This window comes from Antrostomus carolinensis, unplaced genomic scaffold (assembly GCF_000700745.2).
Source record: "Antrostomus carolinensis isolate BGI_N321 unplaced genomic scaffold, ASM70074v2 scaffold56053, whole genome shotgun sequence".
NCBI classification, from domain to species: domain Eukaryota; kingdom Metazoa; phylum Chordata; class Aves; order Caprimulgiformes; family Caprimulgidae; genus Antrostomus; species Antrostomus carolinensis.
Window position 1 is genome coordinate 6,932 of NW_010304181.1, and position 20,169 is coordinate 27,100.

The window sequence follows — 20,169 nt, forward strand, 5'->3', positions numbered from 1 at the left end:
GGGTCGTTGCTTCGAGTAGCTGCAAGGCTGAATGTCTTCACATGTGTGTTGCTCTCCAAAGCTTTTGCAAATTCTTTCAGTGTTGGAATAGGAATATTCTACATCAAGAAGATAAATTGAGTAGTTAGGAAAGCCAGTCGCATTGCTAAACATTGATTTTGGTTATTACCAAACTTATTGATCAATAGCCACAGCCTATGCAATTTAAACATCCCTGATGCTTTTAAGAGTATCTCAGAATGGACAAAGCATCCTTTGCTTATACTGGCCTTCAGAGACCCGTGGAGACCTGTGCTAGGATGCCATGTCAGCACTGCCGTTAACTGGGCCAGGCCAACACAAGCACGTGACTGATCTCTGAGCTACTTTCCTATTTTGCTGCCAGTTGTTCACTCTCCATGTGCCAGCTCCTCCTCCATTTGCACATGTGGGCTAATTGAATTTGGCCAGTGATGATTATATAGTGCTAATGAGATATCTTGCTTTACAATCTGCTAAAGAAAGGCAGCCAGAAGGATTCGCCTCTTGGGCTTTTAATTGGCATCTAATTCAATATTGGGCATTGATGAGCTTGGAGCCTCGGCAACAGTTCCCTCCAAACCTCTTCCCTGTGTGTCCTGCTTTACCTGAACAGTAGAGAGAGACACAAAATTTGAAGATAAAAAGTAAGGGTTTCAGAAATATTTGAGTAAACTCTCCTATGATGACATAAATGAAACCACAGCACCTACCTTTATGTTGTTGAGATTAATTTCTGTGAGACTAGGATCATTTGCTTTTATCCTTTGTAAACTTGCTTCTACATTGGTTGGATTAGGTGGCTCCTCAAAGACAGGCTTGACCTTTTCACCTTTCACCACATCTGCAACACAAGATCTCATGAAATGTTGATGTGAGGAACAGGCATCATCACTAACCGTCTGGCTTTTCAACTCCCATTTAGGTTTGCACTGTAGTGTTCAAGAAAGGGTTTATGTGAACCACAAAACTTGGAACAGAAGAATCAGCGCTGTTATTCCTGCTATGCCCTTTGCACCTTCTCTGCACCCAGAGCATGTCACTGGAGGCTGCGGTCACCGCGGCTGGGCAGTATCCTCCCAGGCAAATTCCTCCTGACTGTACAGAAGTCCCAGTACAATTAATCTGAGCCAAAGCAGCTTTAAAGACTGTTGTATAGGATGTAATATACTGCAAGGGCTGCTTTGTTCTTTGTCTAACACCTGTAAAGGAAGATGTGCTCAGAGCTTGCCCATTATATTAGTGACAAAATGTCACTGCACCTATGTATAGACTGTGCTAACATAAAGGAATGTGATCAGGAGGCCTCTCAGGTTCCTTTTCTAGGCTGATGCTCTCCACCTTACTATAAATTCAGTTAGCTCTTGTGAAATTGCAACAGCTGCACTTTCTAAATAATAAAGCTATCAAACCAGGAAAACCTAGTCGATCTGCCAGCACCAAGATTTATGAAGTCTTTGAGTATTCGTGTGCCAAAGAGATACAGTCTTTAATGTTGGCAGCTATGAGCTATAAATATTTTCAAAGATGCATAAAAATCATAGCTTAGAACAAAATTAGTACTTCTAATTCCCATCCATATAGTTGTGGAGATTAATTTATAACTCCTGACCACCCAGGCCACTAGAGGCAAGAAAGGAATACGTTACTGACCACAAGTATATTTAGACCCTTTTATTTTATGTTGCAGTGAGTTATTTTGAAGACTTGTGCTCAGTTCTCAATGTACTATGCATTTCTGCTCGGTGTAATGGGTAAAGTTCATGCCATATCATGGGCCAAAAGAAAAATATTTTTTAGAACTCATACTCTTAGTAGAGATGAAGTCATACACAAACCTTCAGCTGGTTTTCACTCTGCTCCATTTCACCCTGAACTTTTTTTTTTACTAATTCCCTGAGAGACCTCCCATATGCCTGATTAACGGGGAGTAGGGAATTGAAAACTACGGGTAAAATGCATATAGAGAATCACCCTGTCTTGGATGCAAGAATGGAAAGGAAACAAAAAACAGCAAAGCATTTTTTGCACTTATGGCAACACCCTGCCAAGCTAGAAGCTAGGGAGAGACTTGCACCCTGTCCTCAGGTTAGACATCACAGTATAGTCAGTCTAGAGTTAGCAGTATTTTTCACTTTCTACTTCTTGTTGCTTCCCACGAGTTTTTATCTTGTTTCTTTAATATCGGTGCTGTTTTGCCACATTGACAGGCAACTTTTGAGATGTCTCCCTCTTTTACTGAAGCATTTCACTTGGCTAAGGAAAGGTATTGCTTTTGGACCAAAGAATAAAGTGATGTGACGGTGATTTTCTGGGTCTTAAGTCTGTGACTGGAGCATAGTTTAGCTGACTCATAGCTGATGTTTTGACTCAGTACAACAAAAATAATCTGAAATCTATGTGGATTAGTAATGCATGCAGTTGCCTGTTATGAGATAGATGGCAGCTTGCACAGGGCCCCACTGGAGAGGCTTGCAGAGCAGTCTTAATCCTGAGAAAAATGAAGTAACACAATGTCCTGTCTGCTTTCCCACCTCCCCTGTAGTAAATGATGGAAATGAAAGTCCCTGGTAAAGATAGCTGCTGTTCTCATGGCTTTACAAGAAGAAAAGATTTTTTTGAGTACTGCTTCCCGAGAAAAAAGCATTCCACAATTTTGTCTTAAAAAGCAAAGTTTATCTCACTTGATATCCCAGAGCTTGGAGGTGATGATCTCTGGATTGAGGTTTGGCAGCTCTCAAGAAAACCTTGGAATTCAGACATACCCATTTCTCCCCCCATCCAGTGTCCTGTCGGTTGCTGAGATAAGACCTGATTCACCAAAGGTCTGTTTTAGAGCAAAAATTTCTGGATTTGTTTTTAGTAACTACAGCTGTTTCTGCTGAGGGATTTCCTGAATGATTATGCTTCCCACGTACCTCAGGAGCCACGGAACAGACAACATTTAAACGCGCTGCCACGGGACTAAGGTGGAGGTAGTAGATCAGAGAGAGTAGCTGGGGCAGGAGCACATCCATGCAGTCTTTGCTCCCCTCTGAATGCAGCTTGATATGACACCGATTCTGCCATTTTGAGCCCCACAGTTACAGATCATTCTTCAGTTGCATAGACGTGGGTACTCAGGGCCAGATGGCCTGGCCTCTGCTGGGGCCACCTCTTAGCTACAGCTCACTGTTTTCTGTCCAATGCCTAAACTGAAGTGGAATTAAAATATATATGTTTTGGCTTCTTAAATATTCCCATCATTTCAAGCACCTCTGCAGAGCCAGATATTGCTCTCTAGGAAACCAAAGCTCCTTAAGAATTACTTATTTGCATAGTACTATTGTCATTTAGATAATGAATCTTAAGAGTGTATTTACTTTAAAGAGCTCCCCTTCATGATTAATTAGATCAATCAAGGTAAGACCCGGTTACATTACACTAAATTAGATCCACATACCCAACCTATAGGTGTACAAGTCCCCAAAGATGACACATAGCCCACAAGAAATCCGCTTGCTTACTTCTCACAGGTCCTTTTCCATCCTTACTGCGGGCTCCTCCTTCATCAAATTTGGGGTTGTTGACCATGTTGTGCACTCCAAGAACAGCTAAACACCAGCAACAGGATACAATGTTAATGGCAGGAACAAAGACTGCAGAAAAATAACTGCTACAAATTCTAGCTTAGTTCCCCAAACAAAACCTCCTTCACAAACTGTTAACTCTGAGTCATGCTTGCTTGTAGGGAGAGTCTTTAGAGTTCTGAATACTGGAGATACAGACATTTTTAATTTAAGTTTTGAACAACTGAATCAATGTAGTAGGCATATTACAGAAATGCCAGCTGGAAGGAATCACTGCGGGTCATCTTGTCCAGCCTACCCCTCAAGCCAGGAGTGTTGCCAACATTAACCAGGTCAGCTATGGCTTTGTCTAGCTGGATCCTGAACACATCCAGGGATGGAAATCCCACAATCTCTTTGGGCAACTTGTTTCAGTGCTATGATTTTTTTTTTTTTCTTCCCCCTAATATACAGCCTGAACCTCTATTGCTCCCTGTGGTATTGTTTGGCATATCAGAGAAGAATCTGACTGTATGTGTGGTTAGCTTAATAAACTGGCATTCACACTGGGGTTTCTTATAGAAGCACGTGGATGCTAATGTGCTCGGGAAGAAAAAAGAAAATATTCCAGGACTTTAAAATAAATAGTAAGGATAGAAACTATTAAGAAATAAATGACAAAAGAAAACAGAACTCTGTAAAAGAAGCTGCAGACAAAGTTCTTTTGTGCAAGTGAACTTCCATAGTGCCAGAGAATAAATCGTGCTGTGTTTGCTGATGCTTCTCCCATAAATCATCTACTTGGATTTTATTCTATAGGATCATGCATGGGATAAAAGTTATTAACTTAACATAGGCTTTTACTTTTATCATCAAGTTTTTCTTTGCTTTGTTCTGTAAGCAAATGACTCTTCAGTGGCTGTTATTTTCAGAACTCTTGGCAGTAGGTATGCTACTTGCTGTTTTTCATTAGACTTCAATACCTACAAATTCTGTTATGAATAGCTGGACACTGACCAGAGCTGAGCAAAACTTGGAACTTCATTCCATGAACTTCCTGAGAAGTGCCAGCTGCATTATAATCCTGTGATTCCTGTGATACACCACATTTCACTCAGAGCCAAGACTAATGCATCCAGAAATATGTGGTGTAGCCAAGAAGTACAGAAGATAATCTCTACATCCTTCAATAGGACAATATAGTAGCTACAGTAGTTTTGAGTTTAATGTTGATCTAACCCAGAATCAGATTAACATGCTGGAATATTTAATTTAGATTTTCCTGATGAAAATCAAAAAATTGTCAATAGAGTTTAAGTTCTCCCACCAAAATTTTTGTATAGACTAGAGGGCCCAGGGAAGGATAGGATCCACTCTGAACTGGGTGGAAAAGGTAGGAGAGGTATCAGTGGTTCCATAGGGAGGTCTCGACACTAGGTTAAGCAGGGTCTTGGGATCACCCATTGACATCTTTCTCACCAGCCCTGGCTGGTTTGCTTCTTCCCAAAGTAGGAATTGAGATGATAATCTTTTACCAGCATAAGCATATGCCATACCCGTGATAGAAACTCCTTGCAAGTCACAGGCAGCTCAAGAACTACAGACTGTCCTTTGTTTGACTGTATGTTCAAATGTTATTTATGTAAGTGGATATACTTCAAAATTATTTCCTTTGTATGCACTCCAGAACATGAGGTTATATTCTGGATTAATGGAAAATAATTAGAAGTGGTGAAGACAGCTAGGTCTAATCAGCTGGCAACCAATTTTCTGATTCAAGGGGTTAGATTCTGAATTTCCTCATGGATGCAGGATCTTCATCCATTGCATCCTCTAACAAGTTCATCCTGCCATTTGCGATGTCAGAGTTGAGAGGAGGTAGCAGTAGTATGCTACCAACAATATGGATGCAGTAAGATCAATGGTCTCCACTACAATGCAAACAACCCAGCCTGCAGTCTACCATCTACCCTTCCTTTCCCCAAATCACGTTAGCTGGTTCATCTTCTCCCCTTGCCTGCCACACCAATTATAAGTAGATGAGCGAAGTCTAAAACACAGCAGGTATTGAGCCATGCTTGAAATCCTCTTGGGCAGTGTCTGGCCCACAGGTTGGCTCCCTGTCTGTACGGTGAAACAGCAGGTACTTGAGAGATGATCATGAGACACTCCTGGCGGCAGGTATAAGCAGAGAAGAACGGGGCATATAAAGGGATCATACCTATATATTATCTAACCTGCAAGGTCATAGAGCTCAGTATCTGAAGCGCTGGCCAGGGCTTCTTCTAGTTCCGGATCCAAGGTCACTTTCTCTTCTGTATGGGTTTCTATGGGCTTTTCTTTAGGGATAAATATTTTTCCTAAGAGAAGAAAAAAGCCAGAGTGAGTAATGTTGTATTGGAACAACTCCTCTGCCTCTTGGCAGTGGGGGAATAGGTCTGTGACAGTGGAACTGCTTGGACATGTATCAAGTGCATGTTTTCCTTTTTCTTACTTGATGCTATACTCCATACCAAGATCTTATCAAAAGTCTAAAAATAAAAGGTGCAGACTTCTGCTCTGTGTTGGTGATTGTTAATGTGGAAGCAAATTTCCTAAAATAAATCTCCAGGAGCAGTCACAGCTTTCATCTTTACATTTAAATGAAGCACCAGAAGCAGTTAAAACCATCCTACTGCAAAAACCTTTCAGTTTACCAAACTCTATACAAGAGCCTGGAAGCTCAGCCAACCTGTTTTCTTCCAGTAACTCGGTTTCATTCCCAGCCTCTCTGTCAGTATTTACCTTCTGTCTCCTGATGAGCATTCACTTAAATAGCCTTTTCCTGATCATCTGTGCAGGCCTGAGAAGTCTGAACTGAACCGAACTGAACCACATGTTCCCCAAGAAAGACTCCTGACCTATGTGTATCTCCCTGTATACAGCTGTTACATTGGGGTTAAAACAGGTGTGTGTTTCCACGTGATATTCCACCAAGACTGAGATCATCAGCCCTTCTGCTGAAACGAGAAAACTGTCAGATAAATCCAGAAACAACACCAGAAGTAGCTGTAAACGCTTGGAGCAAGGCCCTTCACACTAGAGTTGGGGCTGCACTTCGGCCACCAGCAGGACTGGGGGCTTTGCTGCTGCTCAGCGCTGTCACATACCCACCCCGTACAGTCAGTAATACATTAGATAATGCAACATGCAGCAGATGGTGTCATTGCTCTGATCATTCTGTGAATTCCCATGTTCTCCTGTGTACTGCAGAGGTTCCACTCACCTTATCCCCAACAACTACTTCTTAAGCAGGCTTTAGTTAATCCCATTGTAATGAAGCTATGATCACCTTTGCATGCAGGTGGCTTTGGCCCACTGTCAACTTTAAATCATCTTACTTGTGCAGCTCTAGGTGTAATGCTTGAAGCACATCCTGTGGCTTTCTGAAATGTCTCTAAAATAGTTTAATTTTAACCGTCTCAGTGATATTATTTTAATAAATGTAGTTCTGTTATTTAGTGTTGAATTACAGATGGTTTGCCTCTTGTTTTTCAACGCTGGCATCCTTTTGTGACTTTATTTTTTCCCATTATGATCCAAAGTATCGTTCTCATGTAGATATTGCCCAATTCATTTACCTCTTTCACACAAGTTTGTCTACAGCAATTTCTATACTGTCAGCTTCCATGACTGAGGTCTGTACTACTACCTAATTGGAAGCATTGGATGGCAGCTTCCAGATACCACTGACCAAGACTTAACTTGATGCCAGCTTGACTGGTAAGGATAACATATAAAGAAAAAAATTAATTATTACGTTGGAAGCTAGAAGACCAAAATTAATCAGAATATCTGAGTAAACAATCAATAGTGAGGAGTACTGCTTGTAAAATATTTTCCTTTCAGATCACTGATGGTTCCACATGAGTTTCAAGTAACCAGTAGGTCATTTGAGATCTTGAGGGAATCCTGCTTATCTTTATCCTGATGGATAATACTGTCCCCTAACAGCTCTACTCCACAGAGCCATAGCTTGCATGAAACATCTCACAATAAGTGATTCCTTACAGCAGACCCAAACCCCAGCCAGACTGTTAGATACCGATGAAATCTATACTTTCACACATAATATTTTAAGGGTACACAGGACCTCAAGTCTTGTGTAAACGGGACATGGTGTGTATTACAGTTGGTTCTTCTCTATGCACTTTGGACGTGGGTAGGCCAAGTATCTTGTGTAGAAATCCAGGGTAACAAACCAGTACAGGCTCATATTTTTTCTGTGTAGTTCACAGATATAGCAATACAATTTTTAAGCATTTATTTCAGGCATATGTAATTCTTGGATGGCAGCCCAAATCTTTTAAAATATGTATATGACTCCCAATGATAGTTTCATTTAAAGCATTCTTGGCAAATGTTTTAGAAAAAAATTCTATTACTAGTTATATGAAATATTTAAAGGGGAAAGGTAATGTCAAAGATAGTAATATATATCTTTAATATACGTGGGCCTTGCTGGCATCCAGTGGTGTTTTAAAAATATTCTTTTTTCCCGCTATCTAGATAAGAACATTCTATTGCATTATCCCACTGTGAAGAGATGCTGTAGCACAGCAGACAGAGGTTAGAAGAGCTTATGCATTTCGCATGTTATTAGGAATTCACTGCATGTCCCCCAACAGCAACACTGTGTGTCTGTGTTTATAGACAGCTGTCAACCAGTTTTCCTTCATTATTTTAAGGACAGAGGTCCCTCCTAGTCCCACATCCATACATTGTAGATTCATTATACAGTGCCATCATGACAAAATAAAATATGGACTGTGGCTTGCTTGTTTCAATAGTCCAGCTTAAATTTAAAATGTATTATTTGGAAGAAACCTTGGAAGAATAGTGATGTTTTATTATTTTAAAGTGAGATTTATGAAGAAAGGCTGCTGCTTTTGGTGCTCTTTATATTCACACTGTATTTTAGAAGGTATTTTATTATAACATTCCATGTAGTATAATTAATGTTGACTGTGTTACATTTTGCCGTTGGAATATACTAATGTTCTGTGCTAAGTCTTAATAGTAATAGCTTCTCTTTCTACCAGTGACAAACACAGGGACAAAAGTTATGTTTATAGATATCATACTCGAGCTGCATCAGTATTAACACTAAGATAACAACATTTATGTACAAAAATAACATGTTCTTGTGTTTAACTGCAAACCAAAATTCAATTATAGTAAAAAAAAAAAAAAATAGTAAGCATTAAAATATCACTTTATTTTTACACATGCACAGAAACCCAAAATGCCTGGACTCCGAAGTGCTTTTTTTTAACCTGAAATTTTAAGTGCAAATCAATGCAATTCTCCCCTTCTTTCTGTCAAACTGGGATAAGTGCCAGGGGTGACCTGGATGATGACTGAGGCGGCTTACTTTATAACCCAGGGGACTTTCTGTGAGTGCAATGAGTAGAGATTTGTTCTGGCTCAGTCTAACAGCAAATCTATTCTTTTTCACACACTGCAAAACTCCTATTCAAATTGAAATATGAAATATAATGTTTTTCTCAAAATAGGCTCAGAGAAAAAATCCATTGAAAACCAGAGAGAAGAAGGATTCAGTAAAAAGGATTACAGAGAGACACAGAAATGCAGAGTGAGATAAAAGGAAAACAAATTTTATGAAAAAAAGAAATACACTGGCTACAGTCATAAAACCATGGATGTAATTTTGCCACTTGGTTTCAGCAAGCTCTGATTTCCTGTGTTACGCAAATGCTCCTATTAAAACAAAGTAAAGCAAGGAAATGAGATATATCCCTACCTCCAGCTCCTTCTACAATAATGGTTAACTACATAACCACATATGCACATCTATAGGAAAATGTATTCATTGAGCAGGGAGCTACTTCAAGTGTATTTTCCTAAAGTAAGTTTATTTGTTTATTGTTACATAAGGGGGAAAAAAAAGGAATTTGAATAGCATAGTTGGTAGGTATATTTTAATAGGTATATTTCACTAGTGTGTCCAACCTAAAAAACATTTTGAGGATTTCAGCTTCATTTATAGTTTACAGCATTTGGAACATCATTTCATGTATGTCTTCTCTCTACCTTCCTTCTTATGTCATTAGGCTTTTGTGAATAAATATAAATTGCCACCATTTTTATTTAGTACAAATACTTAGTATTTATTCACACCTTGTACAAGCCAAAACTCAACAAAGCACAGAGCAATGGGAAATAAGCCCATTGATACTAGCTGTAAAAATGTTCTTTTATTTAAAATCAGTTTTATTAAGGATAGTTACTTAACTTTATAATACAAATGCATTTTCTGCCATGACTGTAAAACAGTAACATACTTTCTTTCCCAATAAACTGTAGTTCAGATTCTTGTACTTTCAAGAAAATATCTGGTTACACTTATTACTTCTTACTTTTCAATGAATCACTGACTACAGTGAGTACCTGTTTATTCTCAATTACAGAATGCTACACAGACCTTGGAAGTGAAATTCAATAATCTTGGAAATCTGCCTTGCATAAATCACAGGCACCTGATTCACTTTTTCCATTTTGCACTGTTCTTTTCATTTGAAGCTTCCTTAAACTCCTCTGTGGAGTACTATGAAATTGGAGCTAAATTAGTTCTCACTAGGAATGAATTTGTATTATGAAGAAGCAAACAGCCCAAGTTCAAATAAGTGCAAAGCTGAAAGCTAGTACTAATTAAAATGCAGTATCATAACTGCTGCTGTACTGTTACTCTTGGATAATTCTATGCCTTAAAAATTATAATGGCATAGGAAGGTTGCAAAGTTAAGCTTTCCAAAGTTATTAAATCTATTGTGCATATACACAAAAGCCAAACTATAATCTTTAAAACAGAAGGAAGCCCAGAATTTCATCATACCCTCACACGGATTATCACAACAGCTAGGATCCCTGTAGTCCTACAGCAGTCCTCTGGATTACGGATTAACCTCCTTCACCAACAGTGTCTGATGTGGAATGGCAGCAGAGGAGGAAGAGAATCAAGCTGTGCTGCTGGGCTTCAGGTTCTCAGGGACATCGAGGAACCCTGAAACTTCAGCAAAGCTAGATGCCATACTATGTTCCTCGCTGGCCTCTTTTTTCCCATCTCGCATACCCCTCTCATATGTTGCTTTCCTCATTGGCCCCTGTGCCTTCCCCATCCCCTGTGTCTCCTGCTCATCTTTGAATCCTGACCCTTCCCACCACCTCCTGTCCCTCTGTCCTCTCTTCCTGACTACGACCACTGCTCTCTTCTACAGCTCCTTTCCCCAGAGCTGCTTTATCTAGTCCTTCATCCTGAACATACAGCTCCTCAAAAACCAATCCCTCTACCTCTCTGCACTGGCCTTTCTGCTGGCTCTTTACTCCTTTTTTTTCCCCTTTACAGTGCCCTTCCAAAGTGAGGGGAGCACTGTCAGAGCAGGAGAGAGCCTCCCTGCCCTTGGTTCTGGCATGACAGTGGCCTCTCAGATGAGCAGTTTCAAAGAGCATCCCACACAGCCCACGCACCCTCCAGCCAGCCACACCAGGACTCTCTGGGTGCTGCCGTGCTGGCAACACATGCTCTCTGCACATGCAGGCAGAAGCTCTGAGAACATGACTAATACCCACTGCTGGAGGAATATTTGAAGAACACTGCAAGAAAGTGGTTGTACAAGAAAGTACAATATTTTTAAGAGGATGCCAAATTCAAGTGTATTTCCCTGGGGATTGCAAAGGGCGTACATTTCAAGACCCCTCTTCAAAGCATGGAGGCACTGCAGCTCATAAAAAAACAGCTGGAAAAATTTACTTTAGATGGCTAAAACAATGTGTTTTCTCCTAATCTTGTTCTTGGAAACAGCTGAGTCCTTTTTGCTGACACTTTACAAAAATTCAGCCTGAGGCAGACTCTCAGCATGGGAAATTTCAGCGTGAACTGTGCAAGTTTGGCAAAGTCAGGAGCAACTAAAACAGGGTCTTAGAAAAGCAAGCAGTGAAAGGCACTGGCTAGAGGCACTGCTGTCAGCAACTGCAGCGCTTTCAGTGCTTTAAGAGACAAACATCGGTTCTAAATTTAAGCCTTGAAGAACAGGGAGAAGGTGGGAAAAAAATTAAACAAACCATTTCAGTGTTGGGAGTGAAAAGACTGCCTTTGTCAATCCAAGAAAGATACCGTGCCTCTAAACTAAACTCTAACGTTTTTATATAGAGTCTGTTATAGAAACTGGAATGGGAACTCATTAGCATCTAATCTAATGCTTTGACCTTCTGAAAATGACTGTCGTTATTACTACTGCTGCGTACTGATACTGTGCTTGGCACAGCACAACACACAATATAGATGGTCTCTGCCAGAGCAACTGAAAGCAGGGGTTTAGCCAAAAGTTCTCTTATTTTCTTCCTTTTCTCTTTTATCAGTTGGCTAAAAATGTTAGCATTTAATCACATACAAGCGTGTTCCCCTTCCCTTTCCAGCCACAAACAATAATAGCCCAATCCACTGGAGCTTTTCCATGACTTTGAGAACTGGATTGGATCCAAAATTAAATGGTTTGGCAAGGAGCAGAAGACCTTGTAGAAAACAGGGATAGCGGTGAAGGGTTGAAAGAGCAATCCTTATAGCAATTAAAAATGGCACGGCCAACTTTTCATATCTAATGGTATTTCACAACAACAGAACTTTTTTCAATTATGTTTCATTAGTATAACGTAGTTAAGAGAACCACTGTAACAAAGCAGAAACAGAAATGTTGTTAATAGTTTATGTTTGCATTACAGTAGTACTCAGATCTTAACTGAGATCAGATGTACACAATGTGTTCAGTAAGAGAAAACATGCAGCATTGACATTGCTCTGTAATATTTTGTGCCTGTCCTGCCCCTTATTTTCTCCACTTTTTTTTCTATTCCTGGACCTTTCATGAACTTGGAAATGATGCAGAAAGGGCTTGACAGTGAGCTAAGGGTGCTAACCAGCTGTTACAGCTATGTGTTAAATGCAGTTCATCAGGTTTCATGTAAGGATTTTTTGAGTATCTATCCTAAGTAGGAACTAATCCAAAAATATATAAAATAAACACTTACAAACCGCCAATCACTATGGCTACAATTATCAGCCCTAACTCCCTATACTTCCATTACCCATCAATACCAAACCCTCTGTTGTGGGAATGGCTGATGAACAGCTGTGTTGCACAACAGTTCCTGAAAGCCACCAGATCGTTTGCATACCACAACAGGAGCAAACACTCGCCATGGGGATGTTCAAATGAAGTACTTCTGTTAGGGAGGATGTGGGGTAAAGCAGTCTGAGAAAATTGCTTGGTGGCCAGTTTGGGTGTGTGGCTGTCAGGCTGTGACCATTCTGACCCTGGTTCAGTGCAAAACTTGGGTCTTCACTGAAATATGAGAGCTATCCCATACAGGCTTAAAACCTCTTTTTTTTGCACAGCAATTAATGTAGTACGTTAACACGCTGAAATATGGCAGAAGGCCAAAACCCTAATGCATGCCATATGTTTGATTGTTTTTGACAAACATTTCCAACTTCTCAAAACCACGATTACAATCGAAAACAAGGCAATTCCTTGCACAACCAGCCCCCCACCTTGAGCTCATATTTAACACTTCCTGTGTTTTAACCACTCTGGATATCCCCATCAGCTCTGGAATTTTTGGCTTGTTTTCTAGCACAATCAAAACCTGATGGTTGTGTTCAGCATATAGAGACCAACATAGGCAATGGATTTTGTCCTTTAGCAGCTGTTTGATACTGCTTTTTGGTCAAGAACTCTCCAATAAAACCCCAACACAAAAAAAGAGAGGTGGAGACACTAAATTAACAATAAAGATGTATCACAGACTGTTCTGGAAGGAGGATATTTTAAATGCCACCTTCTTTTCGGCTCATCACTGAATTTTCAAGTCAGTATCAGTTTTGCATGATAAACATAGGAACTGGTAGAAATGTCACTTAACATTTGGTAGAAACATCCCACTTCCTAAATTCGAAAAAATAAATGCTTTCCCAGTGGCAGAAAAATATCAAAGTACAAAACAGTGACAAAAACTTAAACAACACTTGACATATTCTAATCCTACTGACAGACAAATATTCTCAGGTGCTAAACAGTGCCAAGTGGCACATCGACATCAACATCTCCCGTTTCTAATTATACGCAACTGGATGCATTTTGGAGCTGCCCCAGAACTTAATTTTTAACTAGCAGAATTAGTGTAAAATTAATTTGGGACTATTTACAGTATGGCTACATTATAGCAGTGGTACAATGTAAAGAAATAATTTAACAGGCACCTATATAATATAATCATATAAATATTTACCAATTTGTAAATACACCTTGGAGACTATCAACATGCAGAAGGTGAAGAATAAGATTTTCTTCAAGAGATATTCTACTTTGGTTTCTTTTGAGGACATATTTTAGCAATGTAAATTATTTATCCTGAACTAATTACTAAGCTTTGGAAGAATACTAATTATTCTCTAATTAAAGTGACTTTAAATCTAGCATGTAGTATCATATCTTGGAAATGTCTTTGCAGCATTGCTTTACTTCCTTGCATAAAACTATCTTAGTATAAATGAAAATCAACTCATTATTTTAATACAATCATTCTGTTATTGGCTCTTCAATTGAGTTTGTCAAAATAAGTAATGCTGCAGATACAAGCACGGATTCTAAGATCCAGAGTCAGCCACGCATGGCCTCTATATGACATTCATCCTGTTTCACCAGATTCAATCAATTAGCAGAATAATCATACAATTCATAGGAAGATTTCAGTACATTCGGCAGATGCAGATCTCAATCATATGATTTATAAGGCTCAGCTTCTGCATTAAGTCTTTGCAGTGTGGAGCAAGGGGGAAGGAGAACAAGAAAAGGAGACAGAGACGCCCAGTGCTTGAAGTCTGGTTGTCTTTCTGTAGGATACCTCTTGTCAGGTCAGGGGCAGAAGAGAGACACAAGTACCAACAGGGGATCAAGCTCAAAATAAACAGATTCTTTCTCAAAGCCAGTTCCCTTAAAGCAGCACAAAAATGACACTGTCCTGTTCATCCCGTTCTCAACTGTCAAGGTAGTGGGCTTCATCAGGTATACAGATCTGAGATTAATTCAGGTTTTGTAATATTAACAAAGAAACAAAGGGTATTTTCATGATATTTGGCCTTTGACTTCAAAGAAAATTTAGCAGAATTCTTTGTGTTTAAATTATGACTGCAGAAACCACAGAACATGTGGTTGTTTTCATTCGACTTAATCTGCTAAAGTCAATACTGAGGATTTTGTCAGGAACTGGTGGTGTAAAGGAACAGAAGACATTAAGGGAATAATTTCCTTAGTCTAAAATGCTGTGATAACCTCGTAATTGTGATAATTCTTAAAATTGTAATTTTGAAGTAAATGATCACAGCAAATAAAAACCCACAAAATAAGAATAGCTTTAAATGCTAGCATGGCTGAATTCATTCTGTGCTGAGGGAAAAGTGACAGGTGTGGTTATTTGTGTTTGTAAAGCCGTGGTATTTCCACACCAGAGACACTAGGAATTAATAAGCAGTGCTTATTAATAAGCAGCACTTCAAGGGCATCTGGAAGCAAATGTAGGAATAATACTGCTTTAGCCTTGTTAAAAGAAAACTGAAACAGAACAAACAGGCCAGTGCATACACCATCACTGTCAGGGACAATACAGGGATTAGTTTTGTGCAGATCAAGTGCTGGTCCTGTGGGTATGTGCAATTCCACGCACTGCTGGTTTTTTGTGTACTTATGTTTCAGGCATGTTTGGAGATCTCAGGCTACAGTGCAAAATGCAAAATCTTAGCCCTAAGTCAGTAAATATCAATAAGGTTAGACCTGACTGAAGGCACTGGTATAAATATGCAGAAACTTCCAAATGGTAATTTGTACTGCTTTTTTGTAATTTGTACTGTAATTTGTACAGTGGTGAGTAGGAGAGTGGAAAAGGGAAACAATTGATAGTAAATCTATAATGCAATAAACTTTTATTTTCTGTACAGTATGTGCTTGATCACCCCTGCTAACAGCAGGATCACTGCAGTCCAAATTAAATAATCTTAAATTCATCAGATGGTCAAAAATGGACCCAGACATAATAAGTTCCTTTTTGAATGAAGAGGTGGCCTGAGGTGTAGGCATTTTTATCCACTGTATATAAACAAGGAAAAGGAGATAATGGTGCTAAAAGAACATTGCTTGCTTAAAAATATGACTGTTCCTGCCCTGAGGTTATCCTACTAATGTTTAAATGATTAGAATTAGGTTTTCCTGTTTTCCCCTTTTTTTCCTGTAGCTGTAGGACAAAGTGAAGCAGAGAAACTGTCTGCGTGAATAGCATTGCCAGATGTGCTAGTAAACAAGTGGAAAAATACTTAGTTTTTGTTAAGTGTATTCCCTAAGCTACTACTTACAGCAATTATAGGCAATACTTACTTAGAAAGGCATTTAATACGTTTCCTCCTAAACACTTCCCCCAGTACAGTACCCTTGCATGGGAGTAATGGTGAACATGGGAATAGTCCCAGTGCGGTTAGGGAGGCCACCTTTCTCCATCCTTGACTGCAATTAGAGGTGTTTGCTGAGATGGGGGCTGCTGACTGAGCCCTTCGCTGGACTGGTGTTTGTGTGCTCCCATACCCACCAATGGGCCTGATTAAACACGCAGTTATAACTCCCGAGCAGCAAGGCAGACCACCACTTCATCTCCTGCAACGTCAGCTCTAGATCTGAGTCCTGAGCAGATCTGACTCAGGAGCAGACTCCTGAGCTTCACCCTGCACAGCAACAGCCTCCACCTCTTTTGTCCCAGCATATTCCACAAAAAGGCTAGGCAGCGGTGGATGCCTTGCCCAGGCAGTCTGTTATTCAACACTGACACAAGGACACACAATACCTTTCTTTTCTCCTGTAAAAGGTACAAAGTCTTCTCTGTCTTTGTGCTCGAGCGCTTGTTTCTCCAAGTACGAGAGCAGGCGTTCTCTGTCAAAAGGGCCTGTGGCAGGTTTAGTGGTCTGGTCCTTTTGCCGAAAGCCTGCTGGAAGCAAGGCGTTCTGTGAAAGAGAGGGAGGCATGTACAGGAGATGAGCCCATTTCATACAGCATTCCAATTTTAATTTCAATATGGTTTTTCTTTTTAAATTAAACCATTCTTTGCGTGTCACTTCACATCATGCCCTTTGTTGACAGCAATAACACACATTACATATATGTAACCATTAAACCCAGTATATCTTCCAGCCTCTTGTTTGTACCACCTCTGAATATTTTTAATAACCATATTTATAATCACAGCACCAAGGAGCTGAGCAAGATCAGAGGCTTTTGTTTTACACGTATTATAACCACAGAGTTTGCAGTCCAGGAAAATAGATCAGGATAAGTTTTCTCTAAATTTTCTTCCCTTCATTCACTCTTTTTCCTCCTTATTTTTCTCTCTTTTCATTTTTACAAAAATTCCTTTCATTCTAATGCAGATGTCTGCTGGACTTCAGAAATGAATGGCATGCACAGAAAGTAATTGCTGAATTATGTGGACTTCAGCTATTTAGAGCATGCAGAAAGCAAGGAGACGAAGCACCATGTTAAACATGTAGCTGTGTGACCATGTGATTGCATCTGCATCCCACAGATGCACAAGGCTCCCCGCATTTCTGCCCAGGAAATCCCAGAAAGGAATATAGGTACATGGACTTTGCAGTGCATGTGCAGTGAAGCCAACATGTTGAAGACGCCCCAGAGTACTGCAGAAACACTTCATCGTTGGCCAGAACACACACAGTAAGTCTGATCCATGGCAGATATCCAGTGAATCCTGAGATCATACTCAAGTCACTAGACATTTTATCTGTGAGTGCACAAACGTGCCCAGAGTGCTACAAATTTACTGCACATGTAGCTTGACTACAAATGCATCATGGCACTTTTTTTGTTGTGAACGTTCTGTGTCTCCATTTGAGATGCCAGATACTTGAACAAACCAGAAAAGGTGCTGCAGAAGCAGTAGAAGTGAGGGAAGTGGCAGCATGGAGGAAGAGAACAGTAAAGCCCACCCTTAATTTCCAGGTAAATTTGTGATATCAAACTAGAAACTATAAATCTATTGTGTTTTTTTCAAATTTATTTTTTCCCCAGAGTGAACAGATTTTATCTGCCAGTTTACCTGCCAGTTTTCAAATTCCTACATCAGTTTGGAAGGTTTTGGGGTAGGTACAGTCAGAATTACCATCCAGCACGCTTGTGACTGCAACCTCATTACTGTAGGACCGACTGGTTCCCAGGCCAGAGACCTTTACATTCTTTGTGATAGTGTCTTCAAATATCCAAATTATCCTTGCTCTCCAGAAATTGACAGTTGTGTAGCTGAATCTTATTTTTCTTAATCATGCCTAAATATATTCTCTTCAGCTAAAAATATCTGTGCTGAATGACGTAGTCAACAAATTTCGGAAGTTCAAAAGATCTCATCTTCGCAAACACACATTTGTTTGTTTACTGCTGTGTTCAGAAATAGCAGCCATAAAAAGCTTCTCATCGTGCTGCAGTGTACAAACATGATTAAAGATTTAGATTGCAGACAAGCTTGTGTCTATATAGACAAGGGATAGAGAAAAAGCACAGTGACTTGTACAAAAGCGAGTAGCACATCAAAGCAGGAATAAAACCAAAATCACCCTAGCTGAGCTGCTCATCCTTTGGGGTACACTGCCTCTGCTGTAGCAGAATACAAATATAAAATGCTGTAGTATGTGGTATTTATAATTGGCAGCTTCTGAACTGTGATCCCCCTGGCCCCCATTACTAACCTCAGGATCAAGGTCATCGAGAACATGCTCTAGCTGTTTCAGTTCATCCTCTGAGAGTTTGTTGAGTATTTCATCTTCATTTATATTCTTGTATTTCTCCAGCTCTTTTCGGAAGGGCAGAGACATGGCTCCTGCTGCACTTATCGACTGATGCTGCTCTTCAAGATTTCAACCATCCAGGAGTACTGAGCTTCTTGCAGCTTCTCTCACTGTTAACAATAAAGTATTATGAGTATCTCCATTTAGCTGATCTAGTCCTAAAGAGCCTGCCTGCTGAGAGTCACATTTACACTTTATTAGTGAAAACAAAGCAGCAAGATGTCCTGGCTCGGCAGATGGGGTGTGGGAAGCGCTGGGGCTGCCTGTGCAGCAGTAGCCAAGGAATAGCAAGGAGGGGTATGGTATGCTCAGGAACCTCATGATCAGAAACAGCATTAGCTGGGGACTTTAATTGTGCTCCAGGCTCTCCCAATTCTGCCCAGTTTCCCACACCAGCACCAGAGCTCTCCGAATTACAGAGCTAGCTGTGCAGTTTTACAGCTGAATTTTTGCATTCACAAATTTGAAAGTTATGGTTGATATGGAAACCAGCCAACTGGCACCTACGTCTGGCTTATGTATCAACCCAAACTCTGATTTCCTTTGGCCAGGTCCTTACTTGTCATAAGCTAACAAAATCCATGTGGGTTCTGCCGCTCTTCATATGAGCTGGAAGCCTGATCTTTATCTTTCTTTTATTCAAAATCCAAATGAAAACATTGCATTTACTTAGAGTTTCACTATTAAAATACTAAATATTAAGACATATCTCATTTTTCTTTTTATCAAAAAGACTAGAAACCAGTAACCTATAGAAAGGGAAGAGAATGAGAAGAATTACAAATGTGAAAAATCTGGAATTATATGAACACTGCAAGGTATTATAAGCCTTGACTTCGAACACTTAAAACATCCTATTCAAAGAAAAAGCATTATTTCCCTTACACACTCTCATTTTTCTCCTTATTACTGCTCTATTTGTTGTCCCTGTTTTCATAGCATGACATCATTGTCAAGCCATTCCAAATGTCAAGGTAAAATTCAAATGTTCTTTAAATTGCAAGTTTCTTATAGGAAGTTAATCAGCATCTGATGTTTCACAAAGTTACAGCAGTTGTGAAAAATTCTTATATTATCAAAATTCTATCATATGTGATGAGTGTGAGAGATATTTTAGCAAAAAGAGTCCAAAAGAGCTAATGGTTTTATGTACTTGGTGCTTAAAGAGAACACTAGTTCTACCTCCATTTAATTGACACAATTTGTTACCAAAACTACTTGTTAAATAATGAAAGCATTTTATTTAAAAGTTATAAATATATTTGTTAAAACTGTAAAAACAAATTCAGCTGCAGTACAACATGTCTATACCAAGGCATTGGGCACCTTCTCTAAGTTTCTTTGGATAAACACATTAAACACGTAACATCTCAGCTAGCAGTCATTAACTGGGCTGAAAAATTTCTTTGAGGGGATTAGAGCTTTTTAAAACTCTATTTAACAGTTTAAATGGTTATATTAATAGAGTTTAATTGCAACCCTTGAAAAGACAGAAATGTAATCCGAAGGTTAGATTAATTAAATATTGTTGGAAAAGTAACTAGTAAGAGTACATAACAGTTCCCCTGGATGAAGTTCAGCACTTCTGTTGTGCAGGACACCTGGTACCAGTACCTCTCCCTCATTTGTATGGCACTGCACGATTCCCTTCAG

General features: G+C 39.6%; 1 protein-coding gene across 3 annotated transcripts in view; it reads right to left on the reverse strand.

The window, feature by feature from the left end:
• TMOD2 (tropomodulin 2) overlaps positions 1-18,625 on the reverse strand; it is a 21,695-nt gene extending 3,070 nt beyond the window's left edge. Inside the window, exons 1-7 of one of the 3 annotated variants that reach the window (XM_029084096.1) lie at positions 18,418-18,625; positions 16,509-16,665; positions 5,804-5,926; positions 3,559-3,611; positions 3,428-3,441; positions 732-912; positions 1-98 (exon numbers count right to left, since the gene is read on the reverse strand). The exon at positions 1-98 is cut by the window's left edge and continues 2 nt beyond it. In XM_029084096.1, coding sequence (XP_028939929.1) covers positions 1-98; positions 732-912; positions 3,428-3,441; positions 3,559-3,611; positions 5,804-5,926; positions 16,509-16,665; positions 18,418-18,543 — 752 coding nt within the window. In that variant the 5' untranslated portion in view covers positions 18,544-18,625. Of the gene's footprint in view, positions 99-731; positions 913-3,427; positions 3,442-3,524; positions 3,612-5,803; positions 5,927-16,508; positions 16,666-18,417 lie in introns of all 3 variants that reach the window. The other 2 variants (XM_010164333.1, XM_010164334.1) reach the window with 2 other exon arrangements.
• Between the last annotated feature and the right edge of the window lie 1,544 nt (positions 18,626-20,169).